This window comes from Lemur catta, chromosome 2, assembly GCF_020740605.2.
Source record: "Lemur catta isolate mLemCat1 chromosome 2, mLemCat1.pri, whole genome shotgun sequence".
Lineage (NCBI taxonomy): Eukaryota > Metazoa > Chordata > Mammalia > Primates > Lemuridae > Lemur > Lemur catta.
In genome coordinates, this window is record NC_059129.1 from 33,427,717 (window position 1) to 33,452,905 (window position 25,189).

The 25,189-nt window shown below is 38.5% G+C and overlaps 1 protein-coding gene across 1 annotated transcript in view; it reads right to left on the reverse strand.

The window, feature by feature from the left end:
* LOC123632647 (S-adenosyl-L-methionine-dependent tRNA 4-demethylwyosine synthase TYW1) overlaps positions 1 to 25,189 on the reverse strand; it is a 193,025-nt gene that overhangs the window by 143,209 nt on the left and 24,627 nt on the right. Inside the window, exons 7-8 of the mRNA XM_045543184.1 lie at positions 16,991 to 17,113; positions 3,941 to 4,058 (exon numbers count right to left, since the gene is read on the reverse strand). Coding sequence (XP_045399140.1) covers positions 3,941 to 4,058; positions 16,991 to 17,113 — 241 coding nt within the window. The remainder of the gene's footprint in view (positions 1 to 3,940; positions 4,059 to 16,990; positions 17,114 to 25,189) is intronic.

Below are 25,189 nucleotides of genomic sequence, written 5' to 3' on the forward strand. Positions count from 1 at the left end.
CACAAAATTGAACAGACCCAAAGCCTTATATCAAAAGGTAATAATTAAAATTTAGCAAAATAATTTTTCTTTGCTTAACTTATGGCAGTCAACAACCCCATGGCAGAAAACATTAAAAGTTTAATTCCACAGGATGAGAAAACAATTTAAAACGTATATGCATCTAATGACATAGACTCAAAATACATAAACAGTATGGTAATCCAAAATCATACAGGGAGATTTTAACTTCTCAGTATCTAACAGATCTTATAGGCCAGAAATCAGTAAAGCTCTAAAAGATTTGAGCAACACAATAAATAAACATGACCAAGAACACTTAGAGAGCACTGCACTGAACAACTACAGAATATACATTCTTTTCAAGGACCTATGGAGCATTTATAGAAATAAACCATATGCAAGGCAATAAAGCAAGAGTAACAATGTATTTCAAAGGAATGACTGGGGAATTATCATCATTAATCTTTGTAAAAAGAAGAAGAATCAAATGGGCACCAGGAGATTAAAACCAACAAATGTTAACCCAAAAGGAGAAAAATCAAATGCTAGAAACTATAACCTAATGTGAATTTCTTGGTACCACTCCATAACCTATCACTTAAAAGTTTTGAGTCACATAAAACATAAAAAGCACAAAAAAAGTCATGGCAAAGTAATGTCATTTCCTTTTTAAACAAATTAGTAAAATAAATAAGTAGAACATTCTGATTTCAGAAAGCATCCAATAAAGTTTCACATGAGGCTTCAAGTAATAAGCCACAATTATGAGTCTCTTGCACAAAAAGAGTCTTGCAGGCAAATGAGGCAAATGGAGAAATACAGTCTGGATGACGGCATAAGTGGATCAGAAGCTGGTTAAACATCTATATTCACAGTGTGATGACTACTGGAACAAAGTCAATTTGGATTACAAGTCTCTAGTGGCAATATTTATAGCGCTTTATCTTTTATCCTCTTCCACATTTATGTAAACATCGTGCATATAAATAAAGCACTGCTTATCTACTTGAACATGGAACTGAATCCAACTGAACTGACTAATCTCTGATATAGAATATGGATTTAAAAGATTCCCAGAGGAAATTCTAGTTCTTCTATTGGATTCCCATATTATGTTGTTCATACATTATATTAATTCTTTATATCTTTTTCTCCTGAGATACATAAGGTTCTATAAAATTTTGCATTTAGGTATGGAAAAAACTGCACATTACAGAACAAAAGAGAACTAAGGTTGACCACAATACAAAGATAAGCGAACAGTATGCAGTGGCTGAAAATCATAGTGCAGAATATGCTTCTAGCACACATGGAATAACAGAGAGGATTTACTAACCTACTTAGAATACCAAAAAATGGACAAAATTTATGAAACAAAAGTTTTCAGGACACAAAACAACAGGCAACAAAGGACGGTGATTCCAGAGAGATGGGAAACAAACAAGGTGAGGCCTACCACTACCCCAGCTTACTGTCTGGAAAGTTTCCAGGCCACGTAGCAAAGAGAGGGAACTCAAGCAAAGTCCAGTGGATTCCCCGAGTCAAGGAAATCGAGTTGAGTCTGAGGAGACAAAGGTGGCTAGAGTTTGCAGGACTGATGAAAGCTACACAGAGAGACTCAAGATTCTGCAGAAGATTCTTATCAAGTATTTGCCTGAGTACTGACCAGTGTACACGTGACAGAAAAGCTACCCAAGAATGGGAAAGAACCATTTAAAAGGATTAGAGGTATGCCTGGTGCTCATAGCAGGCTGGGAGTTGGACCTATTCCTACCAGTCATACTAGAAACCTCAAGACACATAAGGCATTGGGTAAAGCACACAGAAATGTTTTGCCTCAATAGTAAGGAAGAATTAGCCCTATACAGAGGTGGCTCTGGTCTCACCTAACCTTATCTAAGTCATAAAAGTGAGACTCAAAGCTCAAACTATTTCCATGTAATTTGCCTTTGTCCCCCCAAAAACTCAAAAATGTTTGTAAAAGTGTTTACACAAAAATATCCAGTACCTAATAAGGTAAAATTAGGTCTGGCGTCCAAAGATTACCAGACGTGCAAACAAGTAGGACAACATGACCAATGAGGAAAATAATCCATCAACTAAAATTGACCCAGAAACGACACAGACATTAGCAGATAAGGACATTAAAACAGCTATAACTGTATTCTGTAGGCTCAGAAAGTTAAAAGATGTGAAAGATATAAAAAGACCAAAACTGAACTCACAGAAATGAAAACTATAATGTCTAAGTTGAAAAATACACTGGATAGGAATAATGGAAAGACTAGACATTAGAGAAGAAAAGACTACTGAACTTGAAGACATAGTGATAGAAACTATCCAAAATGAACAGTGGGACAAAAGAAAAAATTTTTAAAAATGAATAGTGCAGGCCAGGGGCCGTGGCTCACGCCTGTAATCCTAGCGCTTTGGGAGGCCAAGGTGGGAGGATCACTTGAGGCCACAAGTTTTGGACCAGCCTGAGCAAGAGACCCTGTCTCTACAAAAAAAATAGAAAAATTAGCTGGGTATGGTGGCCCGTGCCTGTAGTCCCAGCTACTAGGGAGGCTGAGGCGGGAGGATCACTCAAGCCTAGGAGTTTGAAGATGCAGTGAGCTATGATGACACCACTGTACTCTAGCTCAAGCAACAGAGCAAGACTTTTTTTGTCTTAAAAAAAATAAAGAAAGAAAGAATAGTCTATCAGTGAGCTGTGGATCAAATTCAAGCAGCCTATTATACAAGTAATTGCATTCCTCAAGGAAGCCTAGGGGCACGGGGGTGACAGAAAAACATTTGAAGAAATAATGGCCAATATTTGTTCAAAATTGATGAAAACTATAAATCCACAGAGCTAAGAAGTTCAATGAAACCCAGGTTAAAAACAAAAAATGAAAATTACAGTGAGGTACATTATAATTAAATTGCTCAAAATCAGTAATAAGGAGAAAATCTTAAAAGTGGGGGTGGGGATTATATTTGAAGGAACAAACAAAAGGATGACGACTGCTGGGCTCTCATCAGAAGCAATGTGAGCAAGAGGACAGTGGAGCATTATCTTTAAAGTGCTGAAAGAAAAAAATAAAGCTGTCAACCTACAATTTCTATGTCCAGTAAAACACATCCTTCAAACGTGAAGGCAAAATAAAGCCTTTGCAGATATACAAAAGCTTAAAGAACTCATCAGCAACAAGCCCGTACTACAAGCAGTGTTGAAAAGTTCATTGGGCAGAAGGAAAAGGATAACAGATGGAACACAGATTCAACGAAGGACTGAGGAACACGGAACGTGGCAACTAGAGTAAATATGCACAACTCCAATTATGTAAATCTTTAATAGATAATTGTTTAAACCAAAATAGTAATGTAGTGTAGGGTTTATAACACATACAATAGTAAAATGTATGATAATAGTTCATAAAGGTTAAGAAGGGAAAAATGGGAATATACAATTGTAAGGTTGTACTATACATGAAGTGGTATAATACCACCCAAAGACATACTATGAGATGATGAAAGTGTAGTGTAAAACCTCAAGCAACTACTAAATAACAAAAGTATCATAGCTAATAAGCCAACAAAGATATAAAATAGAATCATAGAAAAAATTAAATCTAAAAGAAACCAGAAAAACAGGAAATAGCAAATCAAAAAATAGGTAAGTAGAAAACAAATAGCAAGATGATAAATTTAAATCTATACTATTAATAAAAATCACTTTAATATAGTCTACCCTAATTAAAACAGTGATCACAGAAACAAGAGGGTGAATCTTTAGGCAGTTACATCTGCCATTGTAACACAATTGCTGAGCTAACTAGGGAAGAGACTTCATTATCTTTTTTCTCTTAGCAATGCCGATTTTATGCTTCGTCTCTTAGGAATTAAATTAGAATGCCTAAGAGGACAGCAACATAACAACGTCAAGGATTTTCACCTTGTTTAGTAAGGGCTTCTCGGAGAGCAGGAGTTATCATAGCTCTTCTTTCACCATCTTCATTCTTCCCTGTGTTCCTGAACAGACTAGTTTTTTCTTCCTGCTGCTCCTTTTCTTTCTGCATTAAAAGAATCCACAATTGGCAATGTGCAGTGAAAATAACAACACAGCAATCATGAACACCGACCATCAATATAAGGGCCCACTGGGAACCGCAGCCCACAACTCAGTCCTCTCCAAAGTGATCACATTTCCAGTTAGGCAATGATCTAAACACCTGCCAGGATTTATTTTAAAGTAACTTTAGCAAATTACTTATTTTCTCTGAATTTCAATTTCTTCACCTGAAAAAGGAGAAAAATAGGAGAAAAAAAATCTATGAAATGAATATGTTAAAGATTAAATAAAATAAAAACACCTGGATGCCTGATACATAACTGGTATTCAATAAATTATAGTTATTGCTGGTATTACATCTGCAAACCTCCAAAACAAGTGAAAAAAGTGCTCCAAACTGCCCTGAGAACTATCAGCTCAGAGACCAAGTTACTCCACTACCACCAACAGTCACCTCAATGACCCCTTTTAGAAGATCCTGCGGGGGAAATTTCTCTTTAGTGATATGAAAAGATATACTTAAGAAATCTGGAGGACAATATTAACATAAAACTTACTGTGTTTCCTGTTGACTTTGGCCACCAGAAAAATCTAGCAGCACACCTTTGATCACCGTTACAAGCACTGTGCTTGTCTTATATTCACTGTAATTGGCTTCATATGACAAGATGACCCTCATTCACTCTTTCCACTGATTTCTTCCTCTCTTTTTAAATCTTATGTACATTTTTTATGTTATCTCCACATCTTTTTGGAAGATGGCAGAGTGCTAAGCAATAATTTCAGAGACAACAGACAAAGTCTGTGTTACACTTTAGAGGAGACATTCATCAAATCCTACTAAGAGCTGCAGAAATTCAAAATGACTCACCTTGGCAGTGGCCCTCCCACCAAGCCCAGACCACCCTCAATGCCTGTCCATTTTAAAGGTCCAGCCATCCAGCCCCCAATCAGCGAGTGGACTCACTGTAACACCCTTGCTACCTAAAAAGGAAAATACCTCACAGATGGTACACTGAGATCTGTGTCAAACTAACACAGAAGGGCTGTATGAAGGGTGGCTGAGGCCCACAGGTGGCTGGTGTAAAACTGAGCAACAGGGAAGAAGGACTTGCTATATTATTGTCTAATTTGTGACTATTCAAAGTTCTCCACACATAAAGTGTAAAACAAGATTAAAAATTTAGGCCGGGCGCGGTGGCTCACGCTTGTAATCCTAGCACTTGGGAGGCCGAGGAGGGTGGATCGCTTGAGCTCAGGAGTTCAAGACCAGCCTGAGCAAGAGCGAGACCCCATCTCTACTAAAAATAGAAAGAAATTATATGGACAACTAAATATATATAGAAAAAATTAGCCAGGCATGGTGGCGCATGCCTGTAGTCCCAACTACTCGGGAGGCTGAGACAGTAGGATTGCTTGAGCCCAGGAGTTTGAGGTTGCTGTGAGCTAGGATGATGCCACGGCACTCACTGTAGCCCAGGCAACAGAGCCAGACTCTGTCTCCAAAAAAAAAAAAAAAAAAAAAATTTAAACACACACAGAAAGTGAACCAATGAAATCTGGAATTAGTTTCTCTACTTTCTTTCTTGCTTCAGGGACATGCTCTGAAAAAGCACTTTGGAGAGTCAAATGCACCAAATGAGAAAAGTAAACCTAATTAAGTCCTATCTGTCCTAAAAGTCAGCATTCCAAATTACTAAATATAATCAAAAAGCAAAGCTAATGAACAATTTTGTTTCCGCTAATAGAGTTTTTAACTACACATTTCTGGATGGAACTGAAAAAATTTATAAACAAACAACAATCATTTGTTCTTTTCTATTATAAAAGTAATCAGTTTAATGCTAGATATTTTATATTTTAAAAAGGGCTCCAGTTATTATTTTGTTAAAATATTTTAAAATAAAAAAAATAATCCTTTGGCTCTTTTTTTTAAATCTAAAAGCAAAGGTGTGAGCTTGAAAAGGAAGTCTTGTGGTGGAGCAAAATGAATTAACCTTGACCTTGAAAGCATTTAAATGTTTCTGAAGTAATTCCACAGCAAGTTACTGTGATTCCACTACTAATCGTGTAAAAATTGGCAGGAGGTGGCAGTACTTGTCTTCAAAAGCCTCTGTCACCACAAAACATCACAAGCTTATCTGCTTGCCCCGAAGGCCATGTAAATCTACAACTGGACCCAGCCCATGACACTGGTCTCTGACCACTATGACCAGGGCTCCACAGACGCCCTCTTGTGGTTTTAAACAAAAACTTCTGCCCCCTGTGAAATGATGTACTCTAAAGCTGTGGTCCCCAACCCCTGGTCCGTGGCCTGTTAGGAACTGAGCACATCGCAGGAGGTGAACATCCAGCCAGCAAGTGAAGCTTCATCTTTACTTACTCCCCATCGCTGGCATCACCGCCTGAGCCCTGCCTCCTGTCAGATCAGCAGCAGCACTAGATGCTCATAGGAGTGCGAACCCTACTGGAAACTGCACATGGAGGGATCTAGAATGCGCACTCCTTATGAGACTCTAATTCCAGATGATCTGAGGTGAGCTGAGGAGGTGATGCTAGCGCTGGGGAGCAGCCGCAAATATAATAAATGCAATGCGCTTGAATCATCCCGAAACCATTCCCCATACCCCAGTCTATGCAAAAACTATCTCCCATGAAACCGGTCCCTGGTGCCAAAAAGGTTGGGGACCACTGCTCTAAAGCACGGCCATGGAACACTGTCCATGTCCCATCACTTGAGAAATTATCTATTTTAAAATGTGAGTTCTGCTACTCCATATTCAATCATAGGGCTATGATTAAAGGTCTTGAGCACTCAGAATGAACATTTATCATTCCCTCCCTCTATGGCAGTTTAGTCCCATCTTCCAGATGCAGTAGTAACTTCATTTCTGAAAAGAAATGCAATGGTTCATAACACTCTCCAAGGGAGTTAAATGCACCATTCAAATTCTAATCTCCTAGGTGCAGACGTTGTTCACTCTCTGCCCAGAATATAACAATATAACAACCACATAAGACCCACATATTTTTAAGTATTTATTTATAGTTGTTACATAGCCTAAGCAGAATAAATGTAGAACCCAGAATCAGTCAACTTTGATTCCTCCCTCTCCTGTACATCCCATTGAACAATGAGGGAACAAGTTCTAGGTTTTCAATTCCCAACACAGCAGTTCTCTCTATCCACAAAGCTCCTGCTCTTGTCCAGTCTTGGCTTCTCCTAAGGGACAACTGCAATAGCCAAACTAAATGGTCTCCCTATCTCCAATCTCTCTCACCCCTTCCCATTTCCCTCACCCATCACACTTGCCTTGAAAGAAAACTTGTGCCCTCTCCAAGCTGCTGTTTCCCAACATGCAAAAAGGAAAGCCGATTGTGAAATAATTTCTTAAGCACTTATGAGAATGACAATGAATAAGTGAAATGTTCTTTATAAATTGACAGAACTATATGAATCTTATGTAATAACGAGAGTAAAACAGTGGTACTAATTTTCTCTTTTTTAAGATATCATACAATACTACCTAATTCATTTTAACACCATCATCTCAAAAATTACACTACCATCCCAATTTTGCCTAGGATAAAAACAAGGCCCAAAAAAAGTGATCTGCTAAAGATTTTAAGATAAAAGGCCACGTAGTTGGATAACTGCCAAGCAGGTGTTTTACAAAAATGAGCTTTTCCTTATCAAAGCATGACTTTCTTCTGGGAAAGTCTTTCTGATTGTTTTATTGATCCTTTTAATGATCAGGTGATTCCCTTCCTCATCAATTCATAGAGAAAACTTTGGATGTAGAATCCCCAGGTTCTCCAGAGGTTTTCCGTACAGGGAACCTGCCTGGGCCTGGAGCCATGCCAGCACAGGCTGGGCACTCAGTAAATGTTGGCTGAATAAATGAATGCCTTAAACTACCAGACAGCTATTTCTAGCCCCAGAAAATTAGACCCTACTTCTTTCAGTAACTAATTCCAGACCTGGCACCTTTCAATATTAAAAACTCCTCTTCTTCATGTTTTGTTATACATGAAGAAGAGGAGTTTAATCTTTAACAACTCCTTCTGCTACAATTTAACCCCATGTTCAGATTCCTATTTCTTTACTAACAAATCCCCTATACGTCACTCACCTGTCATAGCTCAGTTTTAAAATGAGCAATTTTCATCATGACTTTCATCAAGCTTTTCATAACATATCAGGTTTTTTGTTTGTTTGTTTTTTTATTTCAGCATCTTAAGGGGTTCCAAATGTTTGAGTCTGATCAGGTCCCATTTATTTATTTTTGTTGTTGCTGTGATTGCCTTTGGGGTCTTCTTCATAAATTCTTTCCCTAGGCCAATTTCTCTCTTTTTTTTTTTTTTTTTTTTTTGAGACAGAGTCTCACTTTGTTGCCCAGGCTAGAGTGAGTGCCGTGGCGTCAGCCTAGCTCACAGCAACCTCAAACTCCTGGGCTTAAGCGATCCTACTGCCTCAGCCTCCCGAGTAGCTGGGACTACAGGCATGTGCCACCATGCCCGGCTAATTTTTTCTATATATACTTTTAGTTGTCCAGATAATTTATTTCTATTTTTAGTAGAGATGGGGTCTCGTTCAGGCTGGTCTCGAACTCCTGACCTCGAGCGATCCACCCGCCTCGGCCTCCCAGAGGGCTAGGATTACAGGCATGAGCCACCGCACCCGGCCCAATTTCTATAAGAGTTTTTCCAACAGGGGACAGAAGAGGTCAAACTATTGCTCTTTGCTGATGATATGATCTTATATCTAGAAAACTCCAAAGATTCTGCCATGAGACTGCTGAAATTGATAAACAAATTTAGCAAAATCTCAGGTTACAAAATCAATGTACAGAAATCAGTAGCATTCCTATATGCCAACAAAGTCAAACTGAGAACCAAACCAAAGACTCAATACCCTTCACAAGAGCAACAAAGAAAATAAAATATCTAGGAATATATTTAACTAAGGAGGTGAAAGACCTCTACAGGGAGAACTAAGAAACACTGAGGAAGAAAATAGCAGAGGACCTAAACAGGTAGAAAACCATACCATGCTCATGGGTCGGCAGAATCAACATTGTTAAAATGTCTATACTACCCAAAATGATCTACAGATTCAATGCAATCCCTATTAAAATACCAACATCAGTTTTGGCAGATCTAGAAACATATTAGATTTTAAGAATGCCTTTGGAACTTGTGGAAAAGCAGTTTGACCATGCATGTCAAGAGCTTTACTCTGAACACAGTGATTTTATTTTGGATAACCTAACTTAAGGAAATAATTTTGGAACTCACTGTTAAGTGCTCCTAGCTGCATGGGCCATGGCTGAATCAAGATAGTTTAAAGGCAGCATGTTGGGGTTGAAGGAATGTCACCTCGTTTCTAGGTGAATTAAATACTCAAAGCCTTAAAAATAATCATGAAACCTGCTTCGTGTTATTCCACTGCAATACCAATGTAACTTTGCAATTAGAACTGGGCATACTGAGATCCTTCTGTAATTTAAATAGCTGGTAAATTGAAATGTTTCTCTAGTGAGTAATTAACAAGCATTTACCATTTATTTTCAAAACTAATGATACTGATGTTAGTTAGTGTTTGTCTGCTTAGCCAGAACATGCTGTGGGGAGTATTTAGCAAAATTTATTTACTGGGGAAAAAAAAAGTAGCAATAGGCTTTACATTTACAAATCACGACAAATCTCATAAAAGAAACAGAAAATAAATAATCTAAGAACTGTCAGGCTCTTCCTGACTCCTGGTTCTCTAAACTCTACAGCTTCCCTTCTGAGAACCACTCCTTCCCTAGGGAGGCAGCCAAGGGGTGTGACATAAAGAGAGACAGTTACTGACCAGCCATTTGACTGTGGAAAAATTGCTTAACCTCTCTAAGCCCCAGCTGCTAAAATGGTACGATGGAGATGATAATAGTACAGATATCTCAGGGTCATTGTGAGGATTGAATGAGATAATCCAACGTGTACTTTGATTTCTCCTGATACTCTAAGTCAGGGGTGGGGAGCCTGGCCTTGGGGCCACATGTGGCCTTCCGGATCCCTGAGTGCGGCCTTTATTAAACGGATTTGTTCTGTAAAATTTGGATTCAGTCAAGGGGCTGCACTTGGGGATCTGTAGGTCTGGAGTGTCAACCTACACTGGAACTGCCCCCTCTCCCTATGCCCCGCAACCCATTCTCCTATTCAGTCAAATCACATTGCTTCCCACTGCCTTTGGGATAAAGCTCGGACCTCCACTGCAGGACACGATAAGACCTCTAGGACCCTGCCCCTGCCCCTGCCTTCCTTCTCTGGGTCACTTCTCCAAACATCCCCACCTCCACGCAACTCTTGCTCTTGGGAATCACTCCCATGTTTTAAATCCTCTTTATTCCTAGAATTACTGTCTTAGGCATTATTATAGAGGAAAGAAAGGAAGGTTACCAGGGTGTTATTCTAATTGCACCAAATCTATCCCATTGGAAGACATCTTCCTATATTAACATACAATAATAGTGAATGTTTATCAAGTATACTATGTGGATAGATTAACTTTTTTAATCTTCATAACAACTTTATAAGGCAGATACTGTTATCTTCCATGTTTCATTTTTAAAATGAAAAAACTTAAGCACAGAGGAGTGAAATAACTTGCCCATGGATATATATACTGAGACAGTATGACTCCACGAAAGTTAGCGAACACTATTCAAAAAGGTGTAACAATGAGAGTGCTTTGGCCCAACTCTAGAGCAAAGACTCTTAAGTACTAGACATACTGCTTCACTCTACAGTAACAACTAAGGACATTTAATGTGATGTGTGTAATGATGCTCATGCAGAAAGTAGTCTGGGAATATGGGCTAACCAGCCCCAAAGAAGACACACACACAAACACAAAGAGATACATATATATATATATATATACATATATATATATATATGAAAAAGAAAAGCCAATCAGTAAAAACCTCTGTCACCAAATTTAGTATACTACATCCATGATAAAATAAGAACAAAAGACATTGGAAAACTCTACTGGAGCCTAACAACAATGAAAAATAAAAACCGGTAGCTTATTTTCATGTCATATTAAAGTTGGAAAAAATACATATTTTTCCCACAGATCTGATGATTTTATGAGGGATTTTTATGAGCAAGCTGGAATATCATAAACCAGCTGCTCAAAGCTCATAAAGTCCAAAATTACTTCATTTCAAAAAAATAATTACATGGATGTCCAAAATTTTCATTAGTGCCTTCTCCAGTGCCCTCTAATGGCCATAAGATGAAAAAGCAAAGAAAAAAATGCATCCACAAATTATCCCAAACTCTTCAGCCACTAAAAACAAAGCTTTAAATAGGCTTAAGTTAGTAGAAAATCCAGAAATCTATCTAAATCAGCTACCTCATGCACATTAAGACAGTTTCACCAATGAAAATTACTCAGATTTTTAATTAAGAGCCATAAAATTATACATTCACTTTGACCCAGTGTACCAATTTGGGGAAAGTATAACCTAAGAAAATATTCATACATTTTTAAAAAGCAAAAAAGGTCTCAGACCAGTGCTAATTATAACAGCCAAAAACTTGAAAACTGACCAAATGGCCAACTCTAAGCTGTATCAGCCAATTTAAAAGCAAACTTATTTCTGTTCATTTCAATGCCTGTCAGGCTTTTAGAGAGTATAAAGCATTTTTATACACAACAACTCTATGAGGAAGGTAGTGGTTGCAGTCCGTGTTCCTCAGAAAAGGGGATCAAGACTAGGAGCGGTTAAGCTGTACTCTTAGGTAACTGAGTTACACACTGGCTCGGCCAGGCCTTGAACCAGTAGTCCGCATTCTTGTCATTCTTAGTAGCTCCTCCTCCAGGGCTTCTAAATACAAAAGCTACTAAAAATGACAAAGAGACAACACAGACACACGGAAATACAGATTGAAGATAACTCTTATCCAAAATGCTTGGGACCAAAAGTGTTTTGGATAGATTTTTTCAGATTTTGAAATATTTCCATCATCCTTATCAGTTGAGCATCCCTCATCTAAAAATCTGAAATCCAAAATGTTCAAAGGAGCATCTCTTTTGAACATCATGTCCATACTCAAAAACTTTCACATTTTAGAGCATCTGGAATTTTGGATTAGGGATACTCAACCTGTATTAGGAAGTAAGTAATAAAATGCTACAAGAGAAAGATAGTAATTTTAAATTTAGAAAATAATCTAGGATATTATAGTTTAGAGTACTACATTCAGAGTATGTTTTTATTATGAGCATTACAAAAGAAGCCAAATAACCCATTATAAAAATAGATGAAGGACAGTGTATAATAAAGAATAAGATGTCTGGCCTTTGTCTCTAGCTCCTGGAAGGCAACCTCTAAACCCTTGGAAACTCTCAAGGATAGGAGTATCTTTGTTATTCACGGTAGGCCCCTCAGACCACATCTGATAGTTTATGCCCATGAGGTATGTCCCTAGGGCCCTGTGGTGTCAGCCCAAAATTCAGGAGGAAGAGGGGTGCATAAGACTGAGCCGAACCACAGAGGCCATCAATCAATCAGGCCTATGTAATGAAGCCTCAATAAAACTCTAAACACCGAAGCTCAAGTGAGCTTCCCACTTGAGCTTCCCAGATTGGCAATACTCTGCACATATTGTCACAAATCAATGTTGAGAGGGGAACATGACCTGAGGACAATGGGAGCATCACATCTGCAGACAATGGAACCTTCCCAGACTTTGCCCTAAGCATGTCTTTCTTTAGCTGGTTTGCTGTATCCTTTCCCTACAATGAACTATAACCTTGAGTACAACAGCTTTCAGTGAGTTCTGCAAGTCTTTTGAGCAAATTATCAAACCTGAGGGAGGTTTAAAGACCTCAAAAAACTTGCAGTTGGTGTCAAAAGTAAGAGCAGTCTTGGGGACCACGCCATCAGACAATGCAGTCTGTCTAACTCCAGGTAGACAGAAAGAGATGATTCACAGAAAGAGAAGAAAAAGGCAAATGGACAAAAAGCATATGAAAACACATTCACTCACTCAAAATTAAAGAAATGCAAATTAAAATGAGGTTACTATTTTTCACCTTTCATATTGGCAAGATTTAAAAGATTGATAACACCTGGCACGTACAGAAATAGGCATTCTCATAGATATGTGAATACTGTAAGCAGAAGTGAAAATTTTTTCAACTTTTTACAGGGCAATTTGGAAATATCAAAACTATAGAATTCCCTTTGACCCAGGAATTTCAATTTTAAAAATATATATTCTTCAGATAAATTTATACCAGCCACAAAAAATACAAGCAAGAGTCTTCATTATAGAAATGAGAAAATACCCAAATGTTAACCAACAAGAGCCAAATAAATTATGGGACATAATTATAGACTATAACATAAACCTTAGAATGAGTTAATCTATATGACAGGATTGGAAAGCTGTCATGTTAAATGAAAAAAAAAAAAAAACAGTCTGTAGACTAGGAGTATAAAATGATCCCACTGTGTGGCCAAAAAACAAAATTATACTAAAATGTAAATGTGTTTGTAAAGGCAGTAAAATACCTGGAAGACTACTGTCAACTTTAAACTGTGGTTACCTGTGAAAAGTAGATTCAGAATAGGGACACAGGGTCTGTAGTCTTTGAAATGTTTTTAACATATCTAAACAGGATTTTAAATTAAATGAAACTACAAAGAGATGGCCAGATCAAGTTAAATCAGTCACATCAAGTTAAACCGTTTCACAACTTTAAAAATGCCTCCCCCACATCAAGGATATAAAAGGATGGAGAGAATGGAAGTCAAGGAGAGGGGATTTTGTAAGATTTCTCTGGAGAAGGTTGATAAAGTCCTTTGAGTTCCTCCCACTCCCTCAAATGGAGAGAGGCTTGGGGCACGGGAATCAGGGTGACTCTCACCTCAAGCCCCACAAGATAGGCTCCAATTGGGTCCCTCAAAGGAGTTCCTATGTATCCCCTCCACTCAGAGAGCAACACAGACTCTATATGACTTGCATGCAGAAAATTCAGCGGCAAAAGGACCAGCTAGTTGCATTAGCAAGTGAGCATTGCTGCTGGGTAGGAATCAGCCTGTCCCTTCAGAATAAAGAACTCAGGAGTGGTCCCTTGACAGCATGGTGGGGGCGAGAGAGATCTTAGATCCTGACCCACTGGGCAAGTAGAGAGGAGAGCAGATGACAGACTTCAAAGAGAGGAAACCGGAGGTACAGGGCCCAGAGGAGGGAGTAAGTGGCCATCAGAAGTGCACTTCTCAGAGTACATTTTGCTCAGTGAAAGGGACCTGGGGGCAGACAACCATGGAAAATGTCCCCAAAGAAGCTGTGAAAATGCTCCATGGAAATAGACTCAACTTTAAACACCTGACTAGGAGAGAGAGCACAAAGTCATCTTATGGCAGTACCAATCAAATAAGAACTTCCTACTTCACTCAATCTGTCCTCCCCCACCCCAACCCCCTATCACCTGCTCCACAAACCCTAAGGAGAGCCAAAACAGCAGCTAACAAATAGGCCAGAAAGTAAATGACAAAGAGGGGAGAAGTTTTACTTTTGAATTAAACTGGAATCTTTGACCACTATATAGAATTTGACATTCTACTATCAAACTGAGACTGTTTTGTCCTTTATGTGCCTGTATTACCTAAGAATGACCAGAAAAGTCATGGAGTCTGCTAGAATTGTCATCCCAAGACAGGGAAAATGTTATCCCTACTGTGCTGGCTTAAAGGGACAGTGAAATTCAAAGTAAGCCAGCTTTTATGATCTTCCCAAGAGTAATCCTTATTTAATACACAGGTTATACCAGTATTTATTGGTTTTTAAATGATTTTTTATGATTTATAAATAAGGCTGTAAGGACTATCTGAGAACATAAAATATATTTTTATAATAAAACAAAGATTTAGGTGCATATGAAACAAAAATGAAGATAAATACTCCAAATACGAATAATAAGTTTTCCTGGGAAACAGTTATTGTTGGGTTTTTCCCATTTCTCTCTTTTCTAAATTTTCTTTATTACAGGTATGTTAATTTAGAAAAAAAGTTAACTAGACAAAATTAAATAACTTGTTCAACTTATTTCCTTAAATTACCATTTGTTATATATAATATGGGGCCATCCAGAGTAAAAATAGAAGGTCCTCATGCTTTATGTAGGAATAAGTTCTTGAAGACTTTATATCATGCAAAACTATTCATTCACAATTAGTCCTATCATAAAATGGGAGATATTCCCATATGGCAATATCATAAATAGTTTATAATTAAGCTGATACTAGTTTGGGTCTGTAGTCCTCATACTGCCCCCAGTACTTTTTATTTCAAACCCTCATAAGAGCTGTAAGGTACAATGAAGACCCATATTCCCTCTGCCTTGATTCTCCACTGCTGTTTGAGCATTCTCTATTTATCTACACATGCACATGCATACATATGTAAATATATATGTACATGTATGCATGTGTGTGTATATGTAAATAAAATTTTGCTGAAACACCTGAAGGTATGTTGCAGATACCATGAAACTTCCTCTTAAATACTTCAGAGGAAGTATTTAAAAAAATGTCCTAAAAATAGCACATGATCCTACAGAACCACAATACTATAATTACAACTAAGAAATTTAAGAAAAATTGAATATTACCTACTAAAAAGTCCACTTCAAATTTCTCCAAATGTCCAGACAATGGCCTTTTCTCTTTGACCCAAGATCAAAGTTTAAACAATATATTTGGCTATATTTTATTGTCTTTTTTAAACCCCGCTCTCTGTGTTTTACTGTTGTTATTGTTTATGACACTGACATTTAAAGAGTCTAACAGACTGTCTCACATGAATAGACCAGTCTAGATCCAAGGGGAAAAAAAACCCTATTGGAATTTTTTACTGAGACTGCATCACATATTTATATTAAGTGAACTGGTATCTTTACCATACTAAGTCACCCTGTCTAAAACAAGGATGCCTTTCCATTTGTTCAAGTCCATTTGCATATCTTTCAGGAATGTTTTAAAGTTTTCCAATATAGGTTTAGGGCACTTCTTTTTACGTTTATCCATATGCAATTATTTACCTTTTATGTGACTACTCTGAATGAAGTCTCTTTCATTATACCTTCTAACTGGTTATTGTTTGGAAATATAAAGGCTGTTGACTTACTTCATGACTATATCCTGCTACCTTACTGAATTCTTTCATTTGAATTTATATAGGTTTTATCATTGATTTTTTTCAGATTTTCAATAGTTTTACTTTTTCTTCTAAGGCTTACAGACTTGATATATTTTTAGTTAAGGGAATTCTCATTTTCCAAAACTCATAATTAAATTAACACTTTATAGTTTTTGGTACAGTATATGTAATATTTCAATTTTAGATCATTGGAATCTGCATAAAACCCTACCACACTGTACATTCTCACATTCATCTAATAACTGAGACAATCACAATCAGACACCATTTCCTGGATTCCTAAGGCCCCCACCCACACTGATCTCAACACCTACAGAACAGGCTGTCATTTCTAAGCCCCCAGACTACTCTGCCTATACAACAGGGAAGCAAATTGGTACCACAGTTCCACCTGGAACCTCAACAATAATAAATCCTATCATGCTGTTCATCCTTACACAGCCCTGAATAAAGTCTCTCTAGCCATCCACCCTCTCCTAGGCCCTTATCCTAAAATGTCCTGCTTATCCTCCTGTGAGCTCATTTTCACAAACTGGAAGGTCTTCACAAAGCTCATGAAAAAATGGCAAAAAATTATAAAACTCTCAAGACAGGAACTAGAGAAATGAAACTCTGATTGTGAACTCAGATGGACTACACAGCAACACAGAATACTGAATGGTAACCAACTGCAAGAACCAAGTTCAATATTTCCCAAAATAATGATACCTTTTCTTTCTTCACACGATCCATAATCTTGCCAAGATCCTCAACATCAACAACAGAATTTAGGCCCTGACGATCCTCAGTACCAAACTCTTCCTCGCTGGAGCTCTCACAGGGCTCTTCCTCCTGGAAGACAAATTCTTCATAAATATGTTGTTCAAAGCAGGAAAGTTCTCTTACACTCTCTCCCACACAGGGAGTTCACTCCTTTTAAATTTTTTATTAAAGAGAAAAATCTTGGGTCATTGGCATCAGACTAATCACTGTGAGAGGGCATCACTGAGTGAGAATAACTCACACCTCACCTGCCCTCCCCGGTGACGACGACATGGGCAGGGCTCAGGAGGAGACATGTGCTAGGCAGAAATAGAGGACACATGAAATCACTGTGAAAAACACTTCCTGAGTATCTCTTAGGTGCCCAGTGCAGTGTTCTCCACATATTCACTTGTTGAATCCTTAACTACTTATGATGTAGATATGTTTAGCATCATAAAGAGAAAAGGAAATTAAGGCTAGAGAAGTTAAGAAATCACAGCTAATAAGTGGCAGGTATAGGCACAGCCTTCAACCCTTTCTCCAAGGAGATGCTAAGGCAGAACTGAAGGATAAACAGATTTTTAAGAAGTGAGGTAGTTGCTTATTCTAAACAACAAGTACTTTCTGAGTAACTCAAAGATCACTTTGAAGTTAAAAGAAACAAAATGTCAATAACCTTCATGTGCTGGCCAGTATGCCCTGGGGAATAGCAAAGAGACAGCATATAGTCAGATGTACTGATCAAGTGTTCAACACAAAATAAAACAGCCCCTCTTCAAGGTCACTCCTTGTCCTGCCCCAGAGGATAGGACCATCATGATGTTCTTACCTCTCCTACTTGAAACCAAGACTGATACTACAGAAGCAGGGGCTATAGCTGGCTCACTGGTGTAGGTTTTGCTTTGCTGATAAATGAGTAGAGTCTTCTTTGCCTTGCTTCCAGATGACAAACTGTTTGCAGAAACAGGTGTATGGAGGTGTTCAACTTAGCCCAGCTTCAACAGAAAATCTCTGCCAGTTAAGTCCACCCTCCCAGCCTCATGCCCAAACTACCAAGAACAGCAATGAAAACACCATCTGAAACATACTTTCTAACAGCTAGTCAACTGTTTAAATCTTTAAGTCCAGTGATTCCCAACCAATGTGTCTAAACATGTAAGTATACAGTATTGGCCTCTTTTGATGTACTTATTTTCCTAGAACTGCAATAAAAATCAGTATTGCCTATGTCCTTGTGCTACTACCTCCTCATGTCCAATAAATTATAGAATCTTAGACGCAGAAGAGACAGTAGGGATCATCTAGTCCAATCTCCCCATCTTATGCTAGACCAGAGGTCAGTAAACTGTTCATGTAAAAGGCCACACAGTAAATATTTCTGACCTTGCAGGACATAAATCTCTGTCTCAACTATTCAACTCTGCCACTCTAACACAAAAGCAGCTATAATAGATAAATAAATGAGCACAGCTGTATTCCCAACACCTTTTTATTTAAAAACAAAACAGTCAGCAGGCTAGATCTGGCCCGTGAGCCAGTTTGCTGATCCCTGTACCAGACTCTCTTCTACAACTTCTCCTTAGACCTTCATAGTTTTTGACAGAAAGTCTCATCTCAGGAATGCACTGCCTCCCACACACACCCATTGCATCTTCACATAAAGTATAACCACAACTGCTACTAACTTCGCTCTGTGTGACCTTGGGAAACTTCAGAAGTTCTCTTCAATAAACAATGGATACAATTCATGATAGTCACTAGGTCTAGAAAATTAACTTCACACATTTCCCTAGCCCCCAGGGAGATTCCAATCCAGTAAAACAGCAGTCCCCAACCTTTTTGACACCAAGGACCAGTTTCATGGAAGACAATTTTTCCATGAACCGGGGGCGGGGGGTGGCCAGAGCTCAGGCAGTGATGCGAGCAATGGGGAGCAGCTGTAAATACAGATGAAGCTTTGCCTGCTCGCCAGCCACTCACCTGCTGCTGTGCAGCCCCCCATTTCCTAAGTTACATGGAAGACAATTTTTCCAAGGCCAGGGGCGGGGGGTGGTGGTGTGTGGAGGCAGAGCTCTGCCACCCAGTCCCTAACAGAGCACACACCAGTACCAGTCCACGGCTGGGGGGTCAGGAACCACAGCAGTAAGAGACACATAGATATATAAAGTGGTAATGCTTTAATGAAAGGGTTCAGGAATACAAAAAGGAGCCACATAGCCTGGCTCAGAATCCATGGGAGTCTGCCTGAATGAGACAACACCTGAGCCAAATGTTGAGGCTAAGGAAACTAGCCTGCCCAGAGGAACACAGGTAGGAAAGCAGTTGAAAGTAGAAGGGCAAAGTCACTTGGGCAAGCAGCAGGAGGCATGCGCCAACTATAAGCAACTCAGAAATTACCAGCAGATAAAGAATAAAGCACACAACACGGGGAGAAAATGCTACAGAGGAAGATGTGGACCAGACTGCATAGGGTCTTATATGCCCCAGGGGGAGAGCGTAGGAAGCTTCTAAAGTGGTCTAAACAGAGAAATAATATAGACCTGTATCGTAGCTCACTCTACTGGGAAATTACAAGATAATTTAAGGAAGACAAGACAGTAGACAAGGATAACTGTGAACAACTTATTGCAGTACTCTAGGGAAGAGAAGATATTGGCCTAAATTAAAGAGTAACAGGAGAGCAGAAGATTGGACATTCAAACTCATTTGTCTTTTGGCAAATATTTTCAGCACCAAGGACCCTGGTGTGGCTAGAGCTTGGTAAGAAAGAGAATAGTGGGATATGAGTGGAGAAATTCAAGAGTCAGACTAGATGCTAAGGTCATGCTAAGAAATGTGGCTTTTATTAAAGCAAAATGGAAAATCTCTTAAGGCTTTTAAACAGGAGAGTAGCATCATCTGACTTGCGCTTTTAAGAATACCCTGAATATTGGGTGGAGAAGAGATGGAAGGAGAAGAGGGGAAATCAGACAGGAAGGAGGTTCCCACAGTAGTCTAGTCAAGAAATATGGCTTAAACTTGCAGGTTAGCAGTAGAGATGGAGGGAAATTGATGGATTTGAGAAATTTTAGGCCAGAGATCAGCAAACTACGGTCCACAGGCCAAATCCAGCCAGCCTCAGGCCAAATCTCAACATGAAAATTCATTACAAAATTGCCTATGGCTGTCTTCTTGATACAGTGGCAGAGTTGATAATTGCAGCAGAAACCAGGTGGCCCACAGAGCTGAAAATATTTACCAACTGGCCCTTTACCGAAAGTTTGTTGATCCCTGTTTTAGACAAAGAACCAACCAAACTTACTGAGAAATTCAATGCAGGAATGAGGAAAAGGAAGGAATCAAGGAGGGCTCTCCAGTTTCTTTTTTAAGCAATGGAGACAGTGGTGTTGTTTACTAAGACAGGAAACACAAGGGGGAATAGACTGGGAGACTGGAAATGACAAGCTCCATTTTGGATCTGTGAAGTATGAGATGTCTTAAACATACAAGGATAAGTTTTAAAGAGGCAGCTACACATATGAGAATAGAATTCAGGATAGACCTTAAGCTGGAAATACAAATATGAGAATAACTGGCATATAGACAGTGTTTAAAGACATGAAACTAGATGAAAGGAAATGTCAACAAAGAAACAACCCAGCACCAAACCTTGAATCACTCCAACATTTAGAAACTGAATAAAGGAAGAAGACCGAAGGCCGGGCGCGGTGGCTCACACCTGTAATCCTAGCATTCTGGGAGGCCAAGGCGGGAGGATCGCTCGAGGTCAGGAATTCGAGACCAGCCTGAGCAAGAGCGAGACCCCATCTCTACTAAAAATAGAAAGAAATGATCTGGACAGCTAAAATATATATATAGAAAAAATTAGCTGGGCATGGTGGCACATGCCAGTAGTCACAGGTACTCGGGAGGCTGAGGCAGAAGGATTGCTTGAGCCCGGGAGTTTGAGGTTGCTGTGAGCTAGGCTGACACCATGGCACTCTAGCCTGGGCAACAGAGCGAGACTCTGTCTCAAAAATAAAAAGAAGAAGACCCCAAGTAAAAAAGGAGGAAAACCATGAGAATGATGTCATGAAAGTCATGAGAAGAGTGATTCAAAGGAGTTAGTTACATCAAACGCTGTTCAGAAGTCAAGTAAAATGAAGACAAAGAAATATCCATGGGGCTTGGCAGTCTTAAAGGAAGAAGCTGAGGCACAAAATATAATTTAAAGAGTTTACTTGACCAAAATGAGGACAGCTGCCCAGGACATACTTCCCAGTTGCCTTGGAGAATGCTCTGTCAGATTTTGTTACATGCAAGTTAATAAAAAGTTAAAGGCAACAAAGAGTGGGCTGATACAAAATTACCCAGGTATTCTGTTACAGCAGCACAAAACACTGTCCCTACTTCAAGTCAACTGTCTTAAATATGCTCAAAGTTAATCTGTTATGGAATTCGATTTTTAAAAGAAAATGCTCAAAAGAGCTAGAGGAAACCATAGAGGGCCAAAAGAAACAAGGAGAACAATATCTCAACAAATACAAAATATCAACTCAGATATGGAACTTATAAAAAGGAAACACAAAGACATTCTTGAGCTGAGAAGTACAATAACTGAACTATAATATTCACTAGAAGGTTTCACTAGCAGGCATGAGCAAGAAGAAGAATCGGCAAATGTGAGGCCATATTAGTTCAAATTGTCCAGTCTGAAAAATGAACAGAGCCTGAGAGACCTGTAGGATACCAACAAGAGTACCAACATACATATAAGGGGAATCCCAAAAGGAGATCAGTAGAAATAGAAAGAATATTTGAAGAAACAATGGCTGAAAACTTCTCAAATGTGATGAAAGACAAATCTACACATCCAAGAAGCTCAACAAACTCCAAGAAAGAAATCAAAATGGCACACCAAATCAATCAATCACAAAAGAAGGTAGTAATAGACTGAGTAACAAAAAGCCATTAGATATATAAAAAACATAGAAGGATAGAAGAGTTTTCTTATCAGTAATTACCTTAAATGAAAAGGAATTAAACCTTCCAATTGAAAGACAGAGAGAGACAGAATTTAAAAAAAAAAAATGAACCAACTCTACGTTATCCGCAAGAGACTCACTTTAGATCTAAAGACAAAAAGGTTAAAAGTGAAAGGATGGAAAACAAACATTCCATGCAAATAGTAACCAAAATAGAGCTAGGGTGACTATTTAAGTCAAAAATAGTTACAAGAGGTATTATATATTAGTAAAAGAGTCAATATATCAAGAAGATATAACACTTTTAAATATATATGAATCTAACAACAGAGCCCAAACATATGAAGCAAAAATTGACAAAATTGATAGGAGACATAGGCAATTCTAAAATAGTAGTTCAAAACATCAACATCCCACTTTCAATAATGAACAGAACTAGATAGAAGATCAACAAGAAAACAAAGGACTGGGACAACACTATCCAATTAAACCTAACAGACTTATTCAGAACTCTCTGCCCAAAAACAGTAGATTACATATTTTCTTCAAGTGCACATGGAATATTCTCTAGAACAGACCACATGTTAGGCCACAAAACAAGTTGCAGTAAATTTTAAAAGATTAAGATCATTCAAAGTATCTTCTCTGACCACTGTGGAATTCCAAAACACCCCAAAAAAAAAAAAATCTAAGAAAAATTCAGCCAAGGAAGTGAAACACTTTTGTACACTGAAAATTCAAAACACTGCTGAAAAAAATTAAAATGAGCTAAATGAATGGAAGATATATCATATTTGTGGACTGAAAGACTTAATATTGCTAAGATGATAATACTACCCAATGCAATCTACAGATTCAATGCAATGCCTCACAAAATGCCAATAATGTTTTTTGCAGAAATGGAAAAAGTCAATCCTTGAATTCTTATGGAATTACAAAGGATTCCAAATAGCCAAAACAACATTGGCAAAAAAAAAAAAAAGAACAACAACAACAACAAAGGTAGAGGACACACAGTTTCCGATGGCAAATCTTATTACACACCTACAGTAATCAAAACAATGTGGTATTGACATAAGGAAAGACATATAGATCAATGGAACAGAATAGTAAGTCCAGAATTAAACAAATCTAAAGACAAATGACTTCTGACAAGGATGCAAAGTTCAATTCAATAGAGAAAAAAAAGTCTTTTCAACAAATGGTGTTGAAACAATTGGATACCACATGCAAAAGAATGAAGTTGGGCCCCTACCTCATACCATATATAAAAATTAACTCAAGATAGGATCCAGACGGCCAATTTGACACAGGTAGCATACATCTCCCCCGTGGAGAGGAACCAGAATAATAATCGGATTCTCACGTTTTGAACTGGTCATCTAGGAGAGAACACAGGATTCACCAGGGAAGTGAAAGGAAGCACCAAAAGCGGGTAACAAGAGGGTTCATGGCAACTTGCCAGGCCAAGGACTGGATGCTTGGAAACAGTAAGAGAGAAACCCCCAGGGCTCCACACTCCAACACAAGCTTTTACAATCTTGGCTATAAGAAAACCCCATGAACTACACAGGTCTTGGGCCTAACATAGGGAGCTGCCTGGAGATTGCACAGAAACACTGCTCCAGAAAGGGAACCCACATGAAATTCCACAGGCATCCAAGCCTAGAGCAGCTTGAGTTGGATGCCATTCTAAAAACCTAGATACCAGAGAACTGCAGGCATACCCACAGCCACCTGCGCAGCTCCAAGGAAGAAAAGAAGAGCCCAGGTGCTGCCATGCACCCCTAAGAAGGTCACCACAGACCTGCTGCTGTTGAGACTGAGACATGAGAGGGACCATATTTTCCAGTTTCTTAAACACACTGCTTGCCTAGGTAGGGCCCCAGCCTTTTTGGTTGCAGATCCAAGTCACCATTTCGAGGGTTTAACACTAGGCTGCGCTTTGCCCTCAGGCGAAGTCTGGGCTGATGCAGCTGTATCCACCACCCAGCTGGGAAGGGACCAGGAAAACTAGGCTTTCCACTTTATATCTACGACAATACCTGCAACCCTGCAATGGGCTGCTGTGAGACCAAAACATGAGTGGAACACACCTCCCCCCTAGCATCTTGCCCACTGTTGTTTGCCTGGAAATGGCCCCATCCTCTCTGGTCACAAGCCAAAAGTGCCACTTGGAGAGTGTAAAGCTGGGCAGCAATCTGCCCTGGCAATACAGTGGAAGTTCAGCAAACCACAAAGACAAAAAGGGAGAGAAAAAGAAACAAAGAATTGATAAAACAATTAGAAAACATCAACAATATGACAGAAACAAAAGCTAACATATCAATATTAATCTTGAACAGAAATAGATTAAATGTGTCACTTAAAGAAACAGATTGGCAGAATAGATTTAAAAACATGGTCCAAATATATGCTGCTTACAAGAAACTAACCTTACCCATAAAGATACATACAGACTGAAAGTAAAGGGATGGAAAAAGACAGTCCACACAAACAGAAACCAAAAGCAAGCAGAAGCTATTGTTATATCAGATAAAGCAGACTTTAAATCAACAGTAAAAAAAAAAAAAAAAAAAAGACAGTCATCATATAATGATAAAGGGATTAATTCAGCAAGAGGATATAACAACCCTAAATATATATGCACCCAACATCAAAGCACCCAGATTCACAAAAATATATGTATATATTAATAGAACTAAAGAAAGAGATAGACAGCAACACAATAATAATGGGGGACTTCAACACCCCATTCACAGCACGGGGCAGACCATGGAGACAAAACCAACAAAGAAACATTGGGTTTAAATTGAACTTTAGACCAAATGACTTAACAGAGATTTACAGAACATTCTACCCAACAAATACAGAACATACATTCTTTTCATCAGCACATGGAACATTCTCCAAGATAGATCACGTTAGGCCATAAAACAAGACTTAACAAATTTAAAAAATCAAAATAATATCAAGTACCTTCTCAGCCCACAGTGGAAAAATGCTTGACATCAATAAAGAGTAACTTTAGAAACTATACAAACATATGGAAATTAAACAACATGCTTCTGAATGATCACTAGGTCAATGAAGAAATAAACACAGAAATTCAAAAATTTTTTAAAATGAATGAAAATAAAAACACCACATACCAAACCTGAGGGATACAGCAAAAGCAGTGCTGAGAAGACAGTTTATA